This window comes from Mustela erminea, chromosome 6, assembly GCF_009829155.1.
Source record: "Mustela erminea isolate mMusErm1 chromosome 6, mMusErm1.Pri, whole genome shotgun sequence".
NCBI classification, from domain to species: domain Eukaryota; kingdom Metazoa; phylum Chordata; class Mammalia; order Carnivora; family Mustelidae; genus Mustela; species Mustela erminea.
The window spans coordinates 29,924,613-29,939,937 of NC_045619.1; the positions used below are offsets into that span (position 1 = coordinate 29,924,613).

General features: G+C 43.5%; 2 protein-coding genes across 6 annotated transcripts in view; both read left to right on the plus strand.

The window, feature by feature from the left end:
• Positions 1-5,654: 5,654 nt before the first annotated feature.
• Positions 5,655-15,325, plus strand: part of POC1B (POC1 centriolar protein B) — a 99,312-nt gene continuing 89,641 nt past the window's right edge. For 2 of the 5 annotated variants that reach the window (XM_032346804.1, XM_032346805.1), the window contains exons 1-2: positions 5,826-6,036; positions 6,601-6,685. In XM_032346804.1, the coding sequence (XP_032202695.1) occupies positions 5,965-6,036; positions 6,601-6,685 (157 nt within the window). In that variant the 5' untranslated portion in view covers positions 5,826-5,964. Of the gene's footprint in view, positions 6,280-6,600; positions 6,686-15,325 lie in introns of all 5 variants that reach the window. The other 3 variants (XM_032346809.1, XM_032346803.1, XM_032346807.1) reach the window with 3 other exon arrangements.
• On the plus strand, positions 6,700-10,276 carry GALNT4 (polypeptide N-acetylgalactosaminyltransferase 4). The gene has a single exon (XM_032346802.1). It carries the CDS (start codon positions 7,215-7,217, stop codon positions 8,949-8,951), a length of 1,737 nt encoding a protein of 578 aa, XP_032202693.1. The 5' UTR covers positions 6,700-7,214; the 3' UTR covers positions 8,952-10,276.

Consider the following 15,325-nt stretch of genomic DNA (forward strand, 5'->3'; position numbering starts at 1 on the left):
AAAAAAAAGGTACGTCATATAATGAAGAAACTTTGGTATATTTAATGGAAAATTTAGGAGATCACTAATTATTTGAAACCTTATGAGCAGCAGCAGATCAGGCCAGAAGGGTGAATTGACATTTACTGAGCATGTTATGTGGTAAGCGCTTTCATTTCAGTCAAGGTTTCTCAACCTCGGCACCAGTGACATTTGGGGCTGGATCATTGCAGAGGCTGTCCTGTACCTGGTAGGACGTTTAGCAGCATCCCTGACCTCTGTCTACCAGATGTCAGGAGCACCATATCCACCCCCCCGGCCCCCCGCTGTGACAACAGTGTCTCTAGACATCACCAAACATCCCAGGATTGGGGTGGGGGAGGGGAGCTGTCCTAGTTAAGAACTACTGATTTAAATTATCCAATTTTGAGCTAAATAGTTCACAACAAAGTAAGGTCTCAGCAGTCTTCACTGTGCCAAGGTCACGCTGTGGTCTGTGCAGACCTGCGTAGGAGCCTCCTCTTTTGTCACTCTGGTTTCCATTTAGGCCCCTGGCTACCAGGCAGTGCAGTGTGTACCAAGTGTCTCAGCAGACTCGATAGTAACACAGTTTCTTCTACTTCCTGCTGTATCCTCTCCTTCCAAGAGACTCAGACTGAGTCTGCGGGGCTGCGGAAGCTGAGATGTCACAGTGTTGTTGTCTGTCCTGCCTCCCTTCTCTGATGACAGGCATTTATTCAAACCTTGAAAGGGTGGAGGAGACAGAGGGATAAGAATCCAACTCCTATCTAGCCCTTACTATCTGCCAGGCAGCAAACGGTAACACCTGTATTACCTTTGTGTTGCTAAATTCTAAAATGGATGACTTTCATTTATTTAAAGGAAATGAATGAAAAATTTCAGGCCACTGTCTGAGCTCTTGTATGGTTTATGTAGGTTTACAACCCCCTCAGGAGTTATCCTGAAACTGGCCCCTATATGCAGAGGGCAGGGAGAGAACGAAGAAAGAGGCAGGTAGGTGATAGGTGGCAATTTTAATAACAGCAAAGGGAACTTACATAAGAGGCTTGTCTTGGGTGGCAGTAAGGTAAATGGATCCCCTATGTGGTCTCCAAATCTTAAAAGCTTACCCAGTCAGGACTGGGTGTGGTTACCTGTACTGTGCAGGTGTTTTCACCATCACATCACCATCTCAAGGCTCTGTCCTTAAAGCAGCCTCTGGGAACAGGAAAGAGTGGGATAGGCAAGTAGAACCTACATTCAAGGACATGGGAGGGCGTGAGGAGCCTCCAAGTGCCCAGGTCCAGCTCACTGGGCAGTGTACAATGTGATGATTTGATATTTGGGTATATTGCAAAATGTTTACTACAGTCAGATTAGTTAAAACATCCTTTACAACACATCATTGCTATTTTGTTGTTGTTGTTGTTCTGGTAAGAGCCTTAAAGCTCTACTCTCATAGTAACTTTGAAGGATTCAATACGGTATTATTAACTATAGCCGCCATGCTGTGCATTAGATCCCTGGACCATATTCATCTTATAATTGAAAGTTGGTAGACTTTGACCAACATCTCCCCCATTTCCCCCACCCCTCAGTCCCTGGCAACCACCATTCAACTCTGTTTCTGAGTTTGATGGGTTTTATTTTATTTTTTAATTTTTTAAAAAGATTTTATTTATTTATTTGACAGACAGAGTTCACAAGTAGGCAGAGAGGCAGGCAGAGAGAGAAGGGAAGGCAGGCTCCCTCTCAAGCAGAGAGCCCGACGCGGGGCTCGATCCCAGGACCCTGAGATCATGACCCGAGCCGAAGGCAGAGGCCTTAACCCACTGAGCCACCCAGGCGCCCCTGGGTGCATTAGATCCCTGGACCATATTCATCTTATAATTGAAAGTAGACTTTGACCAACATCTCCCCCATTTCCCCCACCCCTCAGTCCCTGGCAACCACCATTCAACTCTGTTTCTGAGTTTGATGGGTTTTATTTTTTTTTTAATTTTTTAAAAAGATTTTATTTATTTATTTGACAGACAGAGATCACAAGTAGGCAGAGAGGCAGGCAGAGAGAGAAGGGAAGGCAGGCTACCTCTCAAGCAGAGAGCCCAGTGCGGGGCTCCATCCCAGGATCCTATTTTTAATGTTTTGAGGAACCTTGGTACTGTTTCCCAGAGTGGCTATGCCAGTCCAACAGCACACATTTTCTTCACATCCTCACCAGCACATCTTGTCTTCTTGCTGGTAGCCATTCTAACAGGTGTGAGGGGGCAGTTCACTGTGGTTCTGATTTGCATTTCCTTGATGCTTAGTGATGTTGTGCACTTTTTTCCTATAACAGTTGCCCTGTCTTCTTTGGGAAAAAAAAAAAATGTCTACACAGTTCCTCTGTCCATTTTTAAAAATCAGATTTATTATTATTTTTTTTTGCTACTGAAGTATATGAGTTTTTATCTATTTTGAATATTGACCCCTTATCAAATATATGTCTTGCATATATTTTCTCCCATTCCATAGATGCCTTTTCACTTTGTTTCTTTTGCTGTGCATTAGTATTTTAGTTTGACGTTGTCTCCCTCATTAATTTTTGCTTTTGGTATGAAATTTCCTAGGAGGCAGAGAAGGAAGAGGGCCTGTAGAGAAGCAGGAACCACAAAGACAAAAAGATGGCAAGAAAAATTCTATTGTGAGGATAGGGCTGACAGGATTTGGAAACTGAATGTTGATTGAAATGAATGATGATGGTCCTCAAAACAAAACGAAGTGAAAACTAATGCTTTGATGATTCAAACAGATCTGGAACTTCCTTTCTACATATTCTCCTATGCTCTGGAACAACTGGATCCAGAGGAATTATAGTGCCTGGAAACAGGATACAAAGTAGTTTCACTCCCAAGTGCCACACAAGAATGTGAACAGTAGATGGCACTTTTGTGTTATCCCTAAATTTTCAACCTTTGAAGGAAACTAACCTAAGAAAGACTCCTGTTAACATAAAAACAAACTTTTATGGTGCTCAAGTGGATACATTTGATTTCTAATTTGAGGGGAAAATTAGGAAAAGGAGAGCTAATTAAAGGATCTGTTTGTCTTAGGTAGTACCTTGCCTCCAATGCTATCTTATAGATTTCCAAATAGTGTGAAATATCGTGGCTTTCTTCCAGATTAATACATTTGCATTTTGGAGTGGTTCCAAGTTACCGTAGCAAGTGGAATTACGTGAATTCAAGCAGGCTTGAGGTGAGGGAAAAAAAAATAGCCCCCACTTTGGCCTTGTTTCCAAATCTCTGTCTCTGTGCTTTTGCTGTTTGCAAAGGTGGGGAATAACAAACAAAAACACAGTCAAATCAAATATGGAAAAGAACCATGGGAGGAGCAGTTTGGACTACTGAGAGAACAATGAAATGGAAACACAGATTTTTTTTTTTTTAATTTACTGTTAGGCTAGGATACAGAATTTTACATGTTTACAATACGCCTGCCATCATGCAAAAGGCATCATGATGTAACTATGTACTTGGGGCAGTTAATTTCACATCTCTGCATATCAATTTCATCATAAAGAAACATGGTAATAGGGATGCCTGGGTGGCTCAGTAGGTTAAGCTGCTGCCTTCGGCTCAGGTCATGATCCCAGGGTCCTGTGATCGAGTCCTGCATCGGGCTCCTTGCTCAGTGGGGAGTCTGCTTCTCTCTCTGCCACTCTGCCTCGTTTGCTCTCTCTCTCTCTGACAAATAAATAATAAAATAATTTTTTTTAAAAGAAACATGGTAATAATATTATTCTTGTGAGGACTATGTCAAATTTTGTAAGTTACTTAGAGGAGTACTGCGCATGTATCGAGCACACCAAAGGTAGATGCAAAAAAGTTTTTAAAGCCAACTTTTAGGTGATGGGCCAGTAGGTGATAATTTTCCTTCTATTCAGTAGAGAACATGTATTTTTTTGGTAACTAGAAAGTTTAAAATCTTAAAAGACTTAGAGAAAACTCTGTATTTAAAAACTTCTCTTTTCTTCTGAACTGGTTTCTACATCCTTCCTTTTCCTTTTTCTTAATCTGCTATACCCATGATCAGACATATCCTAGCTATGAGAAATCCAGAGGTCTTGGTCATTCTTCAGAGTTTCCAGAATTATTATTTTTGATTGTAGTCAAATATATATAACACGAAATTTACCGCTTTATTCTTAAGTGTACAAGTCACTGCCATGACATACATTCACAATGTTTTCTCCACCATCCCTAGTACCTATCTCCAGAACGTCACCATCTCAAACAGTAACTCTGCACCCATTAAACAATAATTCTCCATTCTCCCTTACCCTCACCAGCTCTGGTAGCCTCCATTCTACTTTCTGTCTCTATGAATCCAACTATTTGGGGTACCTCCTACACATGGGATCATGCAATATATGCACATTTGTGTCTGGCTATTCACTTAGCATATTGTTTTCAAATTTCACTCATGTTGTAGTATGTATCAGAAATTTATTCCTTTTTATGACCAACTAATAATCATTGTTATGTACTTATCACATTTTATTTGTAGATTCACCTGTTAGACATATGAGTTCTTCCCACTTTTTGACTGTTATGAATAATGCTGCTATGAATTTAGATGTACAAGTATCTGTTCTAGTCCCCGCTTTCAACACTTTTCTTTAAAAACCTAGGAGTTAACTTACGGAGGAACTGCCCAGCTGTTTTCCACAGAGCTACAGCATTTTACATCCAAACCAGCATCCAGCATTATTTTTAAGAATGCCTTCAAGTCAAACTGAAATACTGAATCTAAAGTTATTTCCTAGCTGCTTAGTTCCTATGTACAGTATTTACTAAAACTAAATTCTATCACTAGGTAACCAGAGCACCTATAATTAAAAGATGCAGCACACCTTTCATCTACATCAAACATGCATCTTGCCAGGTGTGGTCCATGATGTCATTTTTTTTGCTGCCAATAATGTTTATCTTATATGTAGTTTTCAGCTGAGTCCTTCCTGCTTTAAGGGAGGGTAAAAAAGGATACAGGTTTAGAATTCGAAAATGTGACTCTGGGATCTTTGACAATTATACGTAAAATATCTAGGAATGAAGTTTATAACTTGTAAACCTCGGTAACATTTTGTCACTCTATCGACCTCATAGTGTTGCCGAAGCGCAGATACAATGTGTAAGAAAGCCTGCTGTACCAGGGCTATAGTTACTATGTGTCCTAATAATTTAAACAAGACAACAAGTTTCTTTCTAAGGGTTCCAACAGACTTTCAACATGCTGCCCTGTGAGTCTGGGGCTCTAAAGCAAACGGTAATGAGCAGAGCCTAGAAACCCATTAACAGAAAAACAGTAAGTGGATGCATAGCATTCCTTCTTCATTCAAGTTCATCCAGCATCCATATTTATACCACAAAGCCTACTGTGTCAAAAGCAATGATTCAATAAGTTAAAATGTGTCCTCCAGAGGCTTAGTTCCTGTGTGAATATTAATAACTATCGAGCTGCCCAACTTCAGCTCCAAACTCCCTTACCCGGTCATTAAGCAGTTGCGGACCCTCTTCAAATTCGTGGGCGCTGTCTCTTTAACGTGCAGCAGAACTCCGATTGCATCGATCACAGACTCGTCCCCCTTCCTCCCCTCGGTCTCATTTCCATCTCGGTAACTGCTCTCTACTTCCCAGTTTCAAGCAGAGGAGAGCGCGTGCGTTAGTAAACTTTGGCTTTCCTGGGTGGTCACGCCCGACCCCGGAGCGTCCCGCTTGCTATCCCGCGGCGGCCCGGCTTCCGGCCGCGCCGGCGACGTCTCGGGGTTCGACTGGCCACGCCTGGAGCGCGGGGTTTGACTGGGCCGCCGTTGTTGTAGTGACCGGGAGGCGCCGCCGCTCTGAGCAGACGGTTCCGGGCGCCCCACGGTCCCCCCTCCTACCCCATCCCCTCCCTTCCCCGGCTCTCCCCGCGGGCTGGAGCCCGGCGCCGACCGCGCCTCCCATGGCCTCCGCCCTGGTAAGGAGGGGCTGGGGGGCGCCTCCCCGGAGCTGGTGTCGCGGGCTGCGGCGCCAGGTCCGGGCAGCTTTCGCACCTGGCGGGAGATGGAGGCGGCGTCCGCAGCCCCGTCCCGAGAGCCCCTCGCCCCTCGCCCCGGGGCGTCCACATCCCACTCTCTGCTCCTGGGGCCGAGTTCTGGCCAGACCCCGGGCGCTCCTCCCCCGCGTCCCGGAGCCCCGGACGGAGCCGGGGCAGCCCCATGGCCCCTAGAATTCTCCGAGGGTTTCCGTGGAGCGCCTGCGTCAGAATCACCTGCAGGTTTAAAAAAGTAGCGAAGCCGGAGCCCGCGGCCGGGGCCCGGGAACGCGCATTCGGACGAGCAGCCCCGGCGGGGCGCCTCGCGGGCACGGCCGACTCTGGGAAGCGCCCGCGGCGGGCTTGGCAGGTTTCCGCGCGGGAGGCCGGCGCCCGGCGTCCCCCGGCGGGGGTCCCAGCGTGTGTCCGCAGGCTCCCGCCGGTGTGGCCGCTCCGGGGCTGGGCTCCGGGGCTGAGCTCCGGGGGAGGGGACCGCCCTGATCCCGGAACCCCCGCGTGCGAGGTCTGCACCTGCCGGCAACCCTCGGCAACTTTCCTTCCCAGGAGGACCCGGTTCTCGAGCGCTATTTTAAGGGCCACAAAGCGGCGATCACCTCCGTGGACTTCAGCCCCAGCGGCAAACAACTCGGTAAGTGTTCTTCTCCCGTTTTGTGAGGACGGACACGCTCGCCGCATCGGAAACCGCGCCGCCCGTGCGCCCTGCGCCGCGGGAGCACCCCCGGGGGACCCGGGCGGGGGTCGAGCGCGGCCGGAGACGCGCGCACCTGGGTCGCGTCGGTCCCGCCCCCATCCCGGGCCCCCGCCCGGGTCTGGCCGGCGACTTTCGCGAACTCACCACCAGGAGGAGTGAGTGGGAAGGGGAGGGGTTTGTCCTCGGCCCAGGGAGGGTGGGGAGCTGGCGAGAGAGTTTGTGAAAAGTTGTGAGAAGAGCAGGAGGAAGCGGGGACCGAGGCGCGGGGGCTGCGCCGGAGGCCAAGGACTGAGAGGTCGCAGGTCACCCCGGGGAGCTGGAAAGGAGCCGCGCGTCTGCGTCAGAGGAGGGACCCGCTTGGGAGTTCGTCCCTCCCTGAGCCTGGAACTCAATCTGCGGGTCCCCAGCCCTTCTCCTGCGTGGTGACTCTGGTGGCCGCGTCGGCGCCCTGGCCGTGAGGATCCGGATGGCCGTGAGGTGGACCTGGGCAGGCAAAAGCTGCCTGTTGCTGGCGCTTTTAACAGTGGCCTATATCCTGGTGGAACTCTCGGTCTCCACTTTCCATGCCTCCCCCGCAGCCGACCTTGCCCGGGAGCAGGGGCCCAAACAGCTTTCAGACCCCTGGGAAAAGGCAGAGGATTTGTCTCGACCGCTCTACAAGAAGCCGCCTGCAGACTCCCATGCGCTTGGGGAGTGGGGCAAAGCCAGCAAGCTCCAGCTCAGCGAGGGTGAACTGAAGCAGCAAGAAGAACTTATTGAGAGATATGCCATTAATATTTATCTCAGTGACAGGATTTCCCTCCATCGCCACATAGAGGACAAGAGAATGTATGAGTGTAAATCCAAGAAGTTTAATTATAGGAGACTTCCCACCACCTCTGTTATCATTGCTTTCTATAATGAAGCCTGGTCGACTTTGCTCCGCACCGTCCACAGTGTTTTAGAAACTTCTCCTGCAGTCCTTTTGAAGGAGATCATCTTAGTGGATGACTTGAGTGACAGAGTTTATTTGAAGACACAGCTTGAAACTTACATCAGCAATCTTGATAGAGTCCGCCTGATTAGAACAAATAAGCGGGAGGGGCTGGTTAGAGCCCGCCTGATTGGGGCCACTTTTGCTACTGGGGATGTCCTCACTTTCCTGGATTGTCACTGTGAGTGTAATTCTGGTTGGTTAGAACCACTTCTGGAAAGAATTAGTTACGATGAGACGGCAGTTGTTTGCCCTGTTATAGATACCATTGATTGGAATACTTTTGAATTCTATATGCAGACTGGGGAGCCCATGATTGGTGGATTTGACTGGCGCTTAACCTTCCAGTGGCATTCTGTCCCCAAGCACGAAAGGGACAGACGGAAATCGAGAATTGACCCAATCAGATCGCCCACCATGGCTGGAGGACTGTTTGCCGTCAGCAAGAAATATTTTCAGTACCTTGGAACATATGACACTGGAATGGAAGTGTGGGGAGGTGAAAACCTTGAGCTGTCTTTTAGGGTCTGGCAGTGTGGAGGTAAATTGGAGATCCACCCGTGTTCCCACGTGGGGCATGTATTCCCCAAGCGGGCGCCCTATGCTCGGCCGAATTTCCTACAGAATACTGCTCGGGCAGCAGAAGTGTGGATGGACGAGTACAAAGAGCATTTCTACAATCGAAACCCTCCAGCAAGGAAGGAAGCTTATGGTGATATTTCTGAAAGAAAATTACTCCGTGAACGGCTGAAGTGCCAGAGTTTTGACTGGTATTTGAAAAACGTGTTTTCTAATTTACACGTCCCAGAGGATAGGCCAGGTTGGCATGGAGCTGTCCGCAGTATGGGCATCTCTTCTGAATGTTTAGATTATAATTCTCCTGACAACAACCCCACAGGTGCTAACCTTTCCCTGTTTGGATGCCATGGTCAAGGAGGCAATCAATTCTTTGAATATACTTCAAACAAAGAAATCAGGTTTAACTCTGTGACAGAGTTATGTGCAGAGGTTCCTGAGCAAAAAAAATATGTAGGAATGCAAAATTGTCCAAAAGATGGGTTCCCTATCCCCGCAAACATTATTTGGCATTTTAAGGAAGATGGAACCATTTTTCATCCACACTCGGGGCTATGTCTTAGTGCTTTTCGGACACCTGAGGGTCGACCTAATGTTCAAATGAGAACTTGTGATGCTCTAGATAAAAATCAAATCTGGAAGTTTGAGAAATAGAAGAGCACAATGGCACTCTCTTCCTGAGCTTAGAGCTTCGGGAAAGTCAAAGAGCTGGTGAAGAACCTCAGTAAAGACTGTATTTTATCAGAAATCACCCACTGGTCTTCTGCGAGAGCTCTGTGAAAGCTGTGTTTCCTTTGGTATAGAACACTGAAAGTGGGTGCATAGAGAGCGGCTGTTTAATCTCTCAAAGTGCCTTACTTGGGTTGTCTTGTTTAAGGGCTTCGTCAATATGGTTTCTTCTCCTTAAAGATGTTGACTGTGAATTGAGATACACAAAACATTTAAGTGACAGACTTAATAGTACAGAATGTAAAAGTCCAAGCAGAATGAGTGATGAGTTATGTTGATGGGTAAGTTCAAGGCCCATCCTTTTAAAAACAAAACTCATAAATATGTGGTTGGAGCTATTGCTATTTTGATTGTATATGGGTTTTGAATTTCTTTTAGCCAGTACATTAAATTTTAGGTGTTTTTTTCTTTAATCTTAATTTTCCTTTAATCAGCTAGAAATCAAAGAAAGTTGATCTTAAGGAAAAAGGCCTGGCATAGATGTATGTTTCATTGGAAGAGGGCATTAGTTTGAATGTGAGTTTGCTGGTCTTTTTAACATGGAGACATCTCAGAAAAGTAGACCCACATCTGAAGGAAATGGGGAGATACTTACATTCCACGCTTGGTGAACTGGAGCTATTAGACTTCACTGATTTGTATTGATACCTCATATTGTTCTGATTTTGTAAGCTGTCCTCTCTGTGAACTCTTTTTTGTGTGTGGGACATTTTCTGTTTGCACTTCCTTAAGTTATGAATGTACTGGAGAAGGACTCATTCACAATACTGTGCTTCCCTTTGTTAATGCTTAATCATTTAAAGTAAACACAGTTGTTGGCTCTCTGAAGTTAAACCCAACTGCATTTACTGAAATGTGTGAAACTGAAAGTGGATCTCATGCTAGAAAGGCTGTGGGATTCTTCTAGGAGTTCTTCCTAATTAGGACGTTTAAGGATTTATCTTAACACAAAGAAAAAGACTGGGCACTGGTGTCTGCTGCCTGGCAGGCTGTTTTCAGCACCTAGCACCAAGCCTGGCACTTAGGCAGCTTCCAGTAGTGGGTGGGTGGATGGATGGGTGGATGAATGAATGAATGAGTGAATGAGTGAATGAATGGCACAGCCATGGAATGTGATTTTCGTCCTGTCCTTTGACCAACTGTTTGGGCCTCAGTTTTCTCATCTGTAAATGTGGGTGCTGGATTTGATCTCAAAGATCCCTTCCAGCTCTGAAATGTTGTAATGACACATTACAGTCACTCTTGCAGTCTTTATATCTCTTTATATAACACTTTATATAAAGTGTTTATATAACACTTTATATCTCTTCACTTTTAACACAGGTAATGTGAGTGAACAACATTCAGTCCAGTTATGAAGCTGGAAACGAGGGATGGTTTTAAAATTAAGTGAGGTGAGGGTTGCCTGAGTGGCTCAGTCAGTTAAGTGCCTGACTCTTGATTTCAGCTCAGATTGTGATCTCGGGGGTCATGGGATTTGAGCCCCATGTCGGGTTTTGCACTAAGTGGGGTGTCTGCTTGAGATTCTCTCTCCCTTTGCCCCTCATTCCACTCTCCCTTTCTCTCTCTGTCTCTCTTTCTCTCAAATAAATAAATAAATCTCTAAAAAACAATTAAGTGAGCTGAGCTCAACTGAAGTGGTTTGGTTTGGATTGAGTGGGAAGTTGTTGTGGTCAGTGTTTGTATTCATTTTATTTTGGCAGTCGTTGAACCAATTTTGTTTTTATCTTTACTCTTCAAACTCTAAAAGTAATCTTCTGGGCTAAGAAGACAAATATTTACTAAAACAAATTATCTGAGAAGTAAGCATATTTTTTTGAAGAAAAAAATATGTTTACTAGTTTTATTTTAGCGCTATATCCAGAAATCACAGGCTGAATTGAGAATTATATTAGTTCACTTTGGTCTAAATTTATGGAAAATGCATACTCCATAGAAAATTAGATGACAGTACTCATAAGTAAAGTTGTTTTCGGTGTGTACATGATGACCAGAGAAGGAACTTTGCAGAATGTGAATTTAAGAAAAGCTTTTAGGGTAACCATTTCAAAAATTAAAAGTGTTATGTATCTTGAACAGCTTATTTCTCTTTTGCTTCTTAAAATGTAAGTGTGTTAATAACTTTCATTAAGTTATTTAGCAACCTTAAAGTTTATCAAAGAAATGTCCAGATTTCATATGCACTGTATATGGCCATGGGTGTAATTTAAGAAGGAGTTATAAGAATACTCCAGATTTTGCAAAAATGGTTGTTTGACAGCAGTTGTTCTAAACCCACCCTTTCCTCTTGCCCAGTCTACTTTTTAATTTAAATTACCCCTTTTCTTTTTACTTATTTTTTTGTTCTTGTTAGCCACCTATCAAATGGAAAGACTAAAATTGATGTATTCTGGAAGTACTTACTGAAATTATTTTTGTTCCAGTGTCTTGCTGCTCCTATCAAAAGGTGGAGGGGGCATTGAAAAGCAAAGTACTTAATTTTTTACCTATTGCCTAAATTGTAGGCTGTGACCCATTAATCTTTTTGGAAGGAATTTTAGGATAGTGCTTTATTTATATCAATAACTTGAAAGTGTCTGGTTCTTCATTCCTCCTGATAGTGTAGGTAACAGAAGAATGAGACTTTCATATTTTTATCTATAGGCATTTCCAATTTAATTGCAAAAACATACTGTAAAATTATAAACAAAATTTATCTTGATTCTCTAATTCCAGTTTATTGGTACCAAAGCTGTCTTTTGCTGTAGACAATGAAGAGTTGACCTTTTAAGTTATTTAACATACTATTAACAGTTTCAGTGAAATATTTAGTAGACTAGAGGTTTCCATTTTAAATGGTCACTGTCATGTAGTGTCCAATTCTACGAGTAGATTGTCTAAATAGGCATTTCTAGCAGTCATCTTTTAAGCAAATGACAACCTAGTCATCGGCAGGATCTCTGTAACTCAGAATAACTTGTTTGTATGAGAAAATCTGTTTACTTCCCAGGGGTAGGCTCCTGCATATTCATTATATGTTGGCAAATCAAACTTTTCTAGGTTGATGTCAAGAGGTTAAGTTGTAGAGTCTTAGTGGTTTTAGGATCTCAATTTTAATGGATAAAATATTTAGTTTTGACTTGTTTGTCCTTTTAAATTGCTGTTTTAATAATATTTTTAAATGAGCACGAAGAATATTGAGGTTCAATTAATCTCTTCTGAACAATGAATTTTTTTCCTTAGTGATGAGCAGTTTCCATCCTTTTTTTTTCCCTTTTGTTAATGGTTTTTGCAGTATTGATCAGACATAAAATAAAATGTGTGACTAATTATTTTTGCAAATGGATTCTAATAATTTTAGTCTATGGCATCATTGTTTCTGTGTACACATTTGTTGATGGTAACAGAGGTGAGTTAAGCTCATAATAGTTTTGCTTGTTTGAAAATACAGACAAAATGTTAAAAAGTCAAAATTCCGGAATTATATTGCAAGGTGTCATTAACCAACAAGCATTCTAAAGTGGTGTTAGCACTATTAATGCATGCATTAATTACTCATAAACAAACAGGAAATGATCCGTGAGCTCTGGGACCTATTGGGGGCACATTAACAAAAATTTCAAAATGCTAGGCCAAAAAGAAATATGCCTATTCTATAAACCACATTGCGTCACATTTTCCTTAACCTTCTCTCTGCATCACGCCATCCTAAGTACAATTCCTGTCTACCGGTCATATCTCTCTTCCTCAGTGATTCTGCCTAATGCCCTACACCCTGCCTCTCCTAGCCTGAGACACTGCCTGGGAATCACTATTCTAAGTGAATACTGGGGATTCACTATGCCAAGACGTCAGAGGTCTTATAGCCACGTTTAGGATATGTATAGTTGAGCTAAACAAATTTTTTACCTATCTTTTGTTTTGTACGTATAGTTTAAAGTGTTACTATAAATACGTATGTTATAATCTTGCTGTCTTACTAAGTGACGGCAACCCTGTGCAAATCATTTTATCTCTCTTTCAGTTTCATGGAAGTGAGAAAAGACTGGGAAAATCATAGAAACAGTATATAATGTTTGCAAGGGGCTGGGGGAGGGAGACGTAGAGAACGATTGCTAATGGCAATTTTGTTTTGTTTTTTGGGGTTTTTTTTACATGTGTGTGGGCAGGGGGAGGGGTATGATGAGAATGTTCTGAATTACATAGTGACAATGGTTGTACAGCTTTGGGTAAAACACTGAATTATACACTATCGAAGGGTGAATTTATGGTATTTGAATTACATCTCAATTATTTAAATAAAAAAATTAGAGGAAAAGAAGAGGCTGGAGAATTTCATGTATCCCAGAAAAGATTTCTGTGTCCCTCTGTGCCTGTTAGACTTTAAAACAGGCCAGCAGGATTTATTAACACTTGAGTCATTTTGTAATTCAGCAGAATTAAGAAAGCTAATATATATGTGAATTAGGCTGTGAGTACAAATGAGTTTGTATTGGAATGTTTTCCTAAAACTTCAGAGAAACCTCAGTCAATCCTCTTGAACAGGAAGTGGGGATTATTATAAAAAGTGAAACGAGTTCCTGAATTATATAGTTGTCCACAGCAGAACTGAAGAGTAGACAGGTCCTCACAACTTGCTAATAATCAGACGCTACTTTTCCTTTTGTGCCAAATTCAATCACTTTGTCAGGCTGACCTGAGAGAGTTGTCTGCTGCAGGCCAGCGGTGTCCTTGGCTCTCTGGTCATCCTGCTAACCCTCTCATTTGCATGTATATAATCTTGTTCAAAGAGGGAAATGGGAGGTACTCTATTTATTTAGTATTCCTTTATTTAGTTAATGCTACTGGTGCCAGATACTGGCTTGTGCTCTGGGTATACATGCAGAGGTGAACAAAACACGTGTGCTTTCTCAGGGGGTAGGAAGAATTCACAGTCCAATGATAGATACTGGGAAGCACATAAATCATATGCCAGTACAATGTGAAACAGGAAAAGAGGGGCATGGTATGAAGGAAAGGAAGAGTGCTTTGAGGAAGAACAGTGGTGACAGAAGTTTATGGGGTTAAGAGACACTCCTTTGTTGGAGTTAGATATCACTCAAGACCTGAAGGAGGAGTTAGCCAGGCAAAGGCTAGAGAGAGAATAGCATACGCAGAAGCCAAAAGTGGGAAAGAACTTGTCCTTGATCAAGGAAATAGAAGAAGGCCAGAGGCACCTGGCTGGCTCACTCAGAAGAGAGTATGACTCATGGACTCTGGGTTGTGAGTTCAAGCCTGGCACTGGGTGTAGAGTATGTACATGTGTACATAACGTACATACATACACAAACATTTAAAAAATTTCACTTAAAAAGAATTCCAGAAGGGTAAAGCTGGAGAGCAAAGGAAGAGAGAGAGCTTTGGTAGATGAGTTTGCAGGGGAAGGCAGAGGCAGCTCAGCTAACGTCTTGGAGGCTAGAGTGGGTCAAATGGTAGCCCTTTAAACATGTTCCTGAAACCTGTAAATATAACCTTATTTGGGGGAAAAAGTTCTTTCCAGATGTTATTAAGAATCTCCAAAAGAGATGATCCTGGATTATCTTGGTGAGCCTTGAATCCAGTGACAAGTGTTCTTATGAGAGACACACAGAAGAAATAGGAGGAGGCCACGTGAAGCCAGAGGCGGGGATTGGAGTCACACAGCCTCAAGCCAAAGAACTTCTGGAGGCCTCAGACATTGGAAGAGGCAGGGAATGGAATCCCCTTTAGGACTTTAGAGAGATTCCTGCCAACACCTTGATTTTGTACTTCTGGCCTTCAGAACTATAGAAGAGAATTTCCTTTGTATTAAGCCTCTAAGTTTATGGCAATTTCTTTTTTCTTTCTTTCTTTCTTTTTTTTTTTAAGGTTTTGTTTATTTGACAGAGAGAGAGACCACAATTAGGCAGAGAGGCTGGCAGACTGGGGTGGGGGGAAGCAGTCTCTCTGCTGAGCAGAGAGCCCGATGCGGAACTCGATCCCAGAGCCCTGAGATCATGACCTGAGCCCAAAGCAGGGGCTTAACCCACTGAGCCACTCAGGAACCCCATTGTGGCAATTTCCTATGGCAGCCACAGAATACTAAGAGGCCATGTTTTAGGATTTTGTTCTGAGAGTTATAAAAAGTTGTTGAGGGGTTTTAAGTAAGGGAATGAATGGCATGATGTAATTTATACTTTAAAAAGATCATTGTGGCTACTATGTGGAGACTGAACTATTAGTAGAGAAATCAGTTAGAAGCGATTTTAGTAATAACAGCAGGAGATGATGATGGTCTTCAAACTAGGGTAGTAATCTGGGAA